This window comes from Electrophorus electricus, chromosome 8, assembly GCF_013358815.1.
Source record: "Electrophorus electricus isolate fEleEle1 chromosome 8, fEleEle1.pri, whole genome shotgun sequence".
Classification (NCBI taxonomy): domain Eukaryota; kingdom Metazoa; phylum Chordata; class Actinopteri; order Gymnotiformes; family Gymnotidae; genus Electrophorus; species Electrophorus electricus.
In genome coordinates, this window is record NC_049542.1 from 7,605,101 (window position 1) to 7,615,717 (window position 10,617).

At 44.7% G+C, this 10,617-nt stretch overlaps 1 protein-coding gene and 1 long non-coding RNA gene across 2 annotated transcripts; one reads left to right on the top strand and one right to left on the bottom strand.

Annotated features, from left to right (window-relative positions):
* Positions 1–688: 688 nt before the first annotated feature.
* mycn (MYCN proto-oncogene, bHLH transcription factor) lies at positions 689–5,659 on the bottom strand. The gene is made up of 3 exons (XM_027027687.2): positions 5,546–5,659; positions 4,428–5,094; positions 689–2,599 (listed from the first exon to the last, which is right to left on the bottom strand). The coding sequence occupies exons 2-3, from the start codon at positions 5,071–5,073 to the stop codon at positions 1,881–1,883; spliced, it is 1,365 nt and encodes a 454-aa protein (XP_026883488.2). The 5' UTR covers positions 5,074–5,094; positions 5,546–5,659; the 3' UTR covers positions 689–1,880.
* Positions 5,655–7,172, top strand: LOC113588494. The gene is made up of 3 exons (XR_003411856.2): positions 5,655–5,755; positions 6,595–6,683; positions 7,032–7,172. It is a non-coding gene; the product is annotated as an uncharacterized LOC113588494 (long non-coding RNA).
* Positions 7,173–10,617: the final 3,445 nt, after the last annotated feature.

Sequence of the window (10,617 nt, forward strand, 5' to 3'; positions counted from 1 at the left end):
GAGCACAAAAAACCCACTCTTTCCCCTTTTCAGAAAGCGTCTGTTCGGCCTGAACAGGCAGAATGGTGAGGAGCAGATGACTGCTCAGAAAATAGGTGAGTGCTAGAAAGAGAGAAAGTATGGTGGGATAAAACCTAACCCCACCGCAAAATGAACAATGAAAGGTTTCCTTCCTCCCGTTGCCTGCGTCTTTCCTTCAGGTTGTGCTCGGTGGATGTTTTGAACTCGCGCGCACAGCTGAACTGCCCTGAAGGTGAACTGGGGCTCAGTGAACTGACAACAGGATCCTGAAGGTGTGTATCTTATGGAGAACACGTGTCATGACACCCAAACACATGAAATCTAAGCAAACTTGGAGAGAGCCGGGAAGGTCTAATTTTGGGATGAAAAGTCGTTAAGACTTCTAAACTGAGGGAGTTTAAAATTGCTATCCTGAGTTGTTAATTATGTTATTGGCTTTGACAGAAATGACCTACATAACTACTTCAGTTTCAACAGGGCATTAAGTGTCTTAAGATGCTGGAGTGTGATTAATGGATGCAGGATGCAGGATGCATCAGGGCTGGACACGGACGTGATATACCGCGGGTTATTTGTCCCACAAAGCCGCACACACCAAATACCTTTCAAAACTTGAAAGGGCAGCTTGGGTGAATTACAATACGTCTCTTTTCAGAAACAGCTTTTGTTTGTTTTCAAAGCCTATTTATTTTGCAAAATGAGGTATTTCAAAAGTGCTATGAGTTGCAAGCACTAAAAAATATACAATAAGAAAAAGAGAAAAAAAAAATCCCCATACATTCCCATTGACCAACTTCTATAAACCAGACAGTTACAAATAGATAAACAAACAGAGGAGAGCAAAGTAAATGAGGACAAAACAAACACTATACAAAAGAGAAAAGAGATAAAACAAGATAGTGATATCTACTCAACTCATTTTCATACGAAAATATAAGTATCAAATTTAGTATGTATCAGAAGCACACTAAAGCATAGGTGTGGATATTAGTAAGTATCATGTGGGGGACCAAGAGGAGTTATAAGAAATGAAAACAATAACAATATATCATTATATTACAAAGCTCCTCACAAATTGAGGCCATACAGTACTTATTAAAATGTATATAAACTTCTAGTCCAGTTCTTGGCAGCTTTTCTGACATTTTTATAAAACCCCAAAGACAGTTCTGTATACAAAAACAAGGCAGAGCGAGAGTGTTTAATTCTTAGCTATCTATTTACAAAAGTGACTGACATCAAGGTGCGCAGAGGTACGTCCCAGGTTAGAACACCAGTGAGAGGTGTGGGAAAGAGCCAAGTCTGCTGGGCTAGGCTTGGGGCCTTTCTTTTAAGTCTACTTATTTTCGTGTCATTTCTGAAGTAACAGTGAAGGCAAAGTGTGTGTGTGTGTGTGTGTGTGTGTGTACACGTTTGTGCGCGTGCATGTGTGTGTACGTTTGTGTGTGTGCGTGTGCATGTGTGAGAGTTTTATTGCGCGCTCATTTTCAGCTTCAGCGTTCCGGAACGCCGTTCCCGTGAAAGTCTGAGGAAGGGAGGGTTCGTCGGTCAGCGCTGGAGTAAAAAAAAAAAAAAAAAAAAAAAGAAAGGAAAAAAAAAAGGAAAAAGAACGGAGAAAACAAAACCACAGGACAGAGTGAGAGATTCTCACATCTCTGTCCTTCTCCTTCTCGTTGCTTCTGCTATGCTTGTATATACTCTTCCTTTTCCTTGATGTAACTGGAGTGACAAAGTAAACCCTAAACATTCTTGACGTCAAAAAATGTGCAAAAAAAGTGACGACAGTGAGTGTCCCTAAAGAGTTTGCGTCAGGCCGCCGGCCGTTAGCCAGGGGGTGCTCGCGGTAGAGTGGCTGGTGCTCAGCGAGTCCTGGCCTGCTCCAGACGACGGAGGAGCTGCTGGCGCCGGCTCTGGAGGCGGTCCCTTTCCTGCCGGAGGCGGAGCTCCTGGGTCTCGAGCGAAGTCACGTATTCGGCAGCTTTCTTCAGGATGAGGACCTTGGCCGCCTTATCGTTGCGCGCCAGCTCGGGCACGTGGTCCCGCAGTGTCAGGAAACTGGAGCGCAGGTCGTTGCGACGCTGCCGCTCCAGAATGTTGTGGTTGCGACGCCGCTCGCTGTCCTCTGAGTCGGAGGCGCGTGGGCTGCCACCGTCACTCCGCCTCGGTCGCTGGGGAACAGAGCCTGTGGGGGAGCTAGGCGAGGGGGTGTTGGCCCTGGCCATGCGGATCAGGTTTGTGCCGCCCTCAGACCGGGGCTTCTTGCTGGGGGGAGCTGAGGGCAGGGCTGGCTGCTCGGTGAAGGGGGTGGGGGCAGCATAGTTGTGCTGCTGCTGGTGGATAGAGGCGGCTGCCGAGCGCTTCAGGATGAGCTCCTGCTGAGCCCTGCTTGCCCCAGAACCTGGGCGGGCGCCAGCTTGCAGGGCAGGGCCAGTCTGCCCCATGCCACTGAGAGCCTTGCTGTTGGTGCATCGCCGCTTCTCCACGGTCACAACGTCAATCTCCTCCTCATCATCATCTTCATCATCATCATCATCATCATCGTCGTCGTCGTCATCGTCATCCACATCCTCGTCTTCATCTGTTGAAAAGCACAAAGGGAATATAGGTTCACCTGACAAGCCAAATATTTGTGTGCGTATCCCAGACCACAGACAAACAGGTAAGTACATGACATTTCTCATGGAGATATACTCATTTATATTTGGATGGACTTCTAAGGAGGTATATCATTTGCCAAGACAGAGGATCTGATTGCATGTTTTCACAGGAAGGATCTCACTGTCAGTAACCGAGCTACCACCTACAGCGAGAGTGTGTGTTTGTGTGTTAACCATTGCTTAACAGTTACTTTGCTAAAACATTTTACCAGCAGTCTGTCCAGGTGGTGAGATATCTCAAGCCCCAGAAGGCAAGCCGGCATCGGTGAGACGCTTCTGGGACATATTTATGAGATAATGGAGGTGATTATCAGCTAAGCCACTCGTGAAATGTGTGCTGGCATTTACTGGATCCCACAGTCTCTCACTTCAAACGCACTCCACAGGAACACGTCTGCGTGTGGTAGGGAGAGACGGGACCAGGCAGTCTTATGCAAAGGAAAGAGGGTCTCACTGTTTTTCTCTCGTCTGCCAGAGGTTACGTTTTATTTTGGTTGTGGGGGAGGAGAGAGAGAGAACCCCCCCCCCCCCCCCCAAAAAAAAGGACTACAGACTGAACGTGCCGGAAGAGTGTTGTAATCGGTAGGCCCGATTATTCGCGGGCTTTGCCGAGCAGTAGTGATCTGATCGCGCCTTAAGCCGATGCCCTGGAGTTGTGCCAAGCGGACAGCTGAAGGAAAACTGCGCTTGTTCAAAGCCGTCACTCTGTAAAGAGAGACGGCTGGTGTGTGTGTGCGTTTTACAGTATTATTATTATGCGCCTTTCAGAGTCCCTCAGCTTGCCAAGTCAAACCCAGAGCGGCAGTCTCAGTCTCTCCCGGTTTTTTTTAACACACACGCATGCTGGCACTGAGTGCTAGGTCTTACACTCTCACCCACGTGCGATTGTCATTCTCTATTTGCATATGAAAAACGGCTTCGTTTCGACTTTTTTTTTATTAGCAGTGTTTGAATTTCCTCAATTGAACACCCCCCACAACACCCCTCACGCACAAGCACACGTGAGGCTAAAAAAACCCTCGAGTTTATTTAAGCATCAAAACAATCAATGTTTTGGTCATAGCCGAAACTAAGGGTTCCGTTTGAACGTACGAGTTCCTATTTGACCATTTCAGCTGATGGTGAAATACAGTGAACTGTATTTCACCCTATTGATTTCTTCTGTGAAATCCTAACAAGCATCCTTGAAAAAAAAAAAAACCTCATTTAACGACACTTGGCTGATCCTCAGTCATCACATCCTCACACAAAAGGCGCAGTGCCAGCTGGGTTCAAGTTTGCCATGGTGTGCAATATCAGATATTATCGCCATCTACTGGATGTTCGGCAGAACAGAGACATAGCGCTATTACATAAATTGCGTCCGCATCGCCTCCCACTACTACTACTGAGATCTTGTGTGTCCAGCAGTCTGGAATGTCACACCAGTAATCCGATTCAGGGTCTGTCATATGATCTCTCACAATTACCCCAATAACACTTGCAAACTAGGCCAAATTATAGGCCTACCTTACATAAAACGCATTTATAATTGCACTCTTGTACTTCGTGCAGGAGTTTATTCATTTTTCGTATTGATATCTTGCTGTGTGCTTTTTTTGAATAAATTTGAACGAAATTTAACCCATGCCCTTGTCAGACAATGCAATAATAAAAATATCCTTAATCTTACGCATACAATTTTAGTTCCTATCCCATTACTGTAACTGTGCTTAAAATATTTCACCTTCCATATGTCAAGACACTTACCGGAGTCACTCGGTGTGTCGTCTGCGCCCCGGTTGATCGATGGCATGGCCACGGTCCGTGACTGGCTCGCACTTTGGCTGCTGCTTGCGTTTCTTTTGTTAACGGGGAACGGAAACACGACTGTAGGGTCCACGCACTCCGATATGGAGCGGTTTAGCTCCGGCATCTTGACTGTAGTGCTTTTAACTCCAGAACCGGTAACGGTGGAGATGGCTTTCCCGAGCTTCTCGTTAACCACCCGCTCCAACTTCTCCCGCGCGGAGAAGCCACTCCACATGCAATCCTGAATGATTATGGAGTTGTCCGTAGTATCCAGAGCGGAGCCAAAGAGGTCACCATCTGACGCGCCCCAAATGTCGTCCTCCGGTAGTAGCAGCAGCTCGGAAGCCCAGTCCAGCGGGTCTCCTAATCCAAACCCCATCAGCGAACAATCCCCAGCTCCGGCGTCCAGATCCCCCGCGTCCCCTGGAAGTGCTGCCCGACTTGGCGAGAGAGGAGGAGTGGGCAAGAGTTCGAATTTCTTCCAGATGTCTTCGCCCGGCGGTGCTGCGTCTGGTCCGCAGAAATAGAAGTCATCCTCGTCTGGGTAGAAACACGGCTGTAAGGAGTCGAACTCCAAGTCGGAGTTTTTTATTATAGCTGGCATTCTCCTCTTTAAAGCAATAAACTGTAAAAAGAGAAGGAAATACGTTAAGACACGAATGTCTGTAGGCTGAAGATGCAACAAAACTGATGTGAATGATGCGAGAATGGATCTAGGTTATAAAGATCATCACAGCAACAGCAAAACAAAACAGTTGTAGTGCATTTCTATTTTCCGATGCTCAAAGTTTCTGTTCAAATGGAGTTTTTGTTATAAATCTCTTATTTGAGTCACACATTACACACATTCACTCTAATATGAAGAAGGAAGCACCTTAAGTTATCTTATAACATAATTCAGTCTTTCACTGATAGCTTTCTTCCAGTCAAGATTATTTACATTCTCTCTGGTACTGTAGGCTTAAAATAATAACTTAATCGCCTAAAGCCGCCGGAAAACAACAAAACCCAAACGCCACATGTCCAATTAATACGCAAGAGACAATTCGCGAAGGCTGCAAAGATGAGCTTCTTACCTCGCGATGTCTGGGTGCGTGGGTCGTCTCGTCCCTTCTTTATCACGTTGTTGACGTGAACATCTACCGCCGCGATCTGTTCGCGAGCGAGGCGAGCTACCGAGTATTATTGAAGTCTATAAGCCTACGCTTTTGAGAGAACGCAGAGCCCCGCCTCTTACGGGGCGGGCAGGGAGGAAACGGATCCAGCCGACGTGGGACAACGTTTTGGTTTGAAATGCATTCAACTTCTCTTGTCCTGTGTAACCCATTTGATTTATGACTGCGGTAAACTGTATAGATAACAATTTAGTACATAGCGTAGTTAAATGAGTAAATGAATAAATCTGAGTGTGAGGTTAGCTTTGTCAGGATTAAGGATCTTAAGTGCGCCACCAAAGTGGTACTTTCGCACCTATCATTGTCTGCAAAAAATATCCTAGTATATATCCATATTCATATCATACGACTGCCACAGTTCAGCTATGCCCTGCTCTTGGACATAGATATAGTAATGCAAAGGGAACAAGTTTATGCACCATAGGCTCAAGTGCTCTTATTGTTAGGGTCAGTGAGGTAATCACTAGCTTGCATCGCGAGCAAGCAATCGCGTCGGGTCAACGATGCCCCCACGTGGATAAAAGGTGCAATATCCTAATCCATTTAACCGAGGCCCGACGTAATATCGAGGTTACTGTCTCAGTCACGGTTCCGCTATTTTTCTCTTCACTAATCCCACAGAACTCTCTTACGTAGATAACGTCGAGGTTATGAGGTCTGAGGAAGTTTCACTGGCTGTGCAGAACATTATCTATTAATTATTTCCCAGATAGTATAGTGTGTTTGGAGCTTTTGAGAATGACTAGGGCTTGACTATAGACACGGATGACACAATTTTCAGTTCACATCAAGCTTATGGAAGAGCCATGGATAGGAGAGAGAGAGAGAGAGAGAGAGAGAGAGAGAGAGATAGAGAGAAAATGAGAAAGAGGAATGAGAGAGAGAGAGAGAGAGAGGCCTGGGAATTGGACCACTTACCCTAGAGTCCTGCCTCTGTGATCCCATCTTAGGAAGAACTTCCTGTGTGAACTTGAGGGGGAGTGGGAACCCACCAGGCTACAGAGTGTCCAGTCCAGAAAGCATGCGGGCCTTGGTTAAGGTGAGTCTGAGTTTACTCACTTTTGCCTTAGATTCTGTGAAATTCAAAGCTTATTGTCTGAACCTAGTTGTTAGTTGCTTGTTAGCTGTAATTACTCACTACAGGTGTAGTTTCGCCCTGGCCTTAGGTGTGAATTTTGGGGGGCGGACTTAGCACTTATTGAACTGACTTAAATTCGGACATCTGGAGAAGCTTTGTTGTGCTCTCAATCACTTCATCTACATCTCATCTACCGGACCTCACGGACTCATCTATGTATCTTCTCATATTATCTCAATCTTTCATCTCATACATCAACAAATCAAGCATCTGAAATGTGTTTCACAATTCCTGTCCACATACCCACAGATCTCCTTGATGCTATCATCATAGATGTCGCAATCTCTGCAACCTCACTTACTCACAACTTTCAGCACCATCACAGATCGTGGTGGCAGGAGGGCTCTGTGATCAAAGCTAGACTACTGCAGCTCGCTACCTGCTGGTCTTCCTCTAAGAGCCATCAAACCTCTACAGCTTGTCCAGAATGCAGCAGCACGACTGGTCTTCAATCTTCCGAAGTTCACATGTTACTCCACTGCTGCGCTCCCTTCATTGGCTCCCAATAGCTGCACGCATCAGATTTAAAACCTTGATGCTTGCCTACAAAACCAAAAATGGACCAGCCCCTTCATACATGAGGTCAATGCTCAAAGCCCGATCCGTACCTTGAGTACTTCAAGCCTCAAGTTTGGCTCGGCTTGAAATACCTTGCTTCAGGTCTCATGGATGACAAACATCGAGATTATTTTCTGTCCTGGCTCCAAGATGGTGGAATGAACTCCCACTTACTGTCTGGACAGCAGAGTCCCTTGCAGTCTTCAAACGCAGACTGAAGACGCATCTATTTGCAGAGTATTTAAAGGACAACTGTACTGTTTATGTTGTTTAACAAACTCTAGCACTTGTTGTTTATAGCACTTATCATAGTTTAAGATAGACCTTATGTATTTTGTACTTCTAGGTATCAGCATTCATCCATGTATTCTACAGTATTCTAGTTGATTGGTATGTTGGTCTCTAACCTACTGTACTGTACTAGGATGTATTCTGTGAGTAAATGACAAAGCACTTTTGTAAGTCGCTTTGGATAAGAGTGTCTGCTAAATGCTGTTAATGTAAATGTAAATGTTACTTTAACCCCTCTTTTGTGTATGGTTTCAACCTGCACTTACGCATTTTTTTCAAAGCCCCTTTGTCATTATTGACATAACTATTCAGTTGTGGCACAAATAACTATCAATATCAATCCAGTATGAGTTTGCCTGCAGACGTATCCCAGGGTGTTCCTTCTCTATGAATACATGCACAAATGAATATCTCTCTTAGACACACACACACACACACACACACACACACACACACACACACACACACAACCTGTAAGTAGACATTCCTGGAGAACACATTACTGTTCTTCCTTTAATCAGCACTGCTGTCATTCAGGTCAGATTCCAAAGTGACACCTTTCCCTAACAAACGCACCCTAACACCGGCTTCCTTCTGTTCAATTAGTCACCTTTGACCTCCCCCCCCCACCCAACCCTGCCTGGCTCACTTACTCCAACCACAGTAAAAGCCTGATCTCCTTAACCCTCCAACAGGACTGCACACTTTCATTACTCCCCTGCCTAATATTCCTCAGACTTTCTTACAATGTAGGTCAAATCCCCCACATCACCTTACGGTGTAGGTCAAATCCCCCACATCACCTTACGGTGTAGGTCAAATCCCCCACATCTCCCCCAGATAGGTGTCATTCCCCAAATGTTCTTGATGTGTTATTTCCTTTTTGCTGAAGTTGAGGGTCTTCTTTTACCTAGGGTTGATGAGCCGAGAAGAATGTTCGGGTGAGTCAGAGCAATGTACAGCAAGCCAGAGCAAAAGCCAGAGGAATTTAGTCTGGAGTTAAAGTGTCACCTCAACCTTTACCTATGACATTCATATTATATTAACCATTTAGATGCTCCATAACATTTAATGCTTTGCCTTATCAGATATGGTTGTTTGTGTCAAGTGAATTTTTATAGATCATGAGACGCTGTAGATCTTATCTCAGAACATTGTCATATAACTGCCTGCCTTAGGCCAGATATCTACTTCTGTATATTCAACAAAAACTGAATTCCCTGAAAAGCAGACATAAGAATGTATTCATGTTTGGTGTGTGCATATGTGGTTGTATGTGTTTGTGTGTGTGAGTGTGTGGGGGGTTATATTATCACATATGGTGTGTATTTATGTTTGATTTCTACTCAGGTTAAAGCAGACAGAGATAAAAGATAGTGGTATCTTAAATGACTGAAGTCTTTCCTCTTTCAGGGGGAGAAATTCCATATTTCCAATTAATACGGCAGGAAGGAGCCCGCCTTGACACCTCTCATTTCTACCGTTCTTGTAACATCTGTTTTACATGTTTATCTGGGGCTGTCCTGACAGTTATGATGTTTTTATAAGGGTCACTATGAAGTCAAATAACATTACATCAAACTCCTACCTCCCAAAACCATTTTATTTCTTCTCTCTTTCCTGCTTTTATGTTTGCATTTATTTTTCTTTACTTCATTAATTTGTTCATTCATTACTCGTTTTCTTTCCTCAAATAATTTCTACACACTCCCTTAGAAGTAAATTATTTCTGGCATGAGCTGAACATACATTTCCTGGTGGGTGTTCAGGGCTGATATGTGTCTGTTGGTATTTGTACAGGTTCCATTACCTTACCTCAGGAATATGGCATACATCTGACAAGTAGGAACTCGACACGTGTGTGATAGAGCATATGAAAGCTCATTCACTTTGCCATACAGTGCTTTGAAGAGCTATAATTGGTATTCTGAGTCGGGTGGTTATTTAGTAAGGCCGCGTGGGACAGCAGAGGCTTGTAGGAATGGTGCACTTCATGTTGATGAAACGCTCCTCCTTGGCCCTCCTCTCATGTGCATGCATGACCGAATATGCTCGGATAATTCCTCTCCGATGACTTCTGTGAACTCCCACGGACACCCAAGAACTTAGGCTGCCTCTTGTTATATAGTCAACATGGCATCATGGTTCCAATTCTTATAGAAGAAAGGTAATTTTCATGCCTGAAGGTACGCTTCATGTGGGTTATGCCACAAAGCACCCTTTCGATGTTTTAGGATACAAACGTGTCATCATAATAAATAAATCACTAGGTATAAAAGACCAGTGTAAATGATGACTACTTAGGCCAGTTTGGACAATGAATACATTATTGAGTTCATAGTATGATGTTCTCAGTGTATGTCATGAAAGGTCTTCAGATTATGGCCATGGTCAGCCTCATAAACTATTTATCATATGACCGCTAAGGTGTGTGCTATTTAAACAAGTCTTACCCATTAATCGATAGCTCTAGTTGGAAAACTCTGACATGCTGGTTACTTGAACCAGCGATCAATATGCTAAGGGTTTATACATGTATTATCAAAGCTTCAGGGAAGGTACAGGAATCACACGTACATCATAACTATGACAGACACTCAAAAGCATTTAATTCAAAGTAATATTGTTTTGTGGTAGTGGATGCCAATGTGAGAAAAGCAGATTCTCAGCAGTTTCAAAAATGTATAAATTGGAAAGTGGCCAGTCCACTTATACAGGGCTGCCACTCAAAAGCACTCCACAAGTGTGAGAACTTTTCTCTCCTTTCATCTGCCGAGCCCGTCAGCAAGCCTATCTGGGTCTGTCAGGTCGGAGAGTGGATTGGAAAAAAAGGCCAAAGCCGGCGTGTAAACCTGTCCGTCATGCTTCGGGGCGGGGCTTGTTTTGTTTCCTCTGACAGAATGAGTTAGTACTGTGCTGATCTATGTCCATGTTGACAGGGCCTTCCAGACACGGGGCGGAAAGCGTTACAGCCCAAATGTAAACT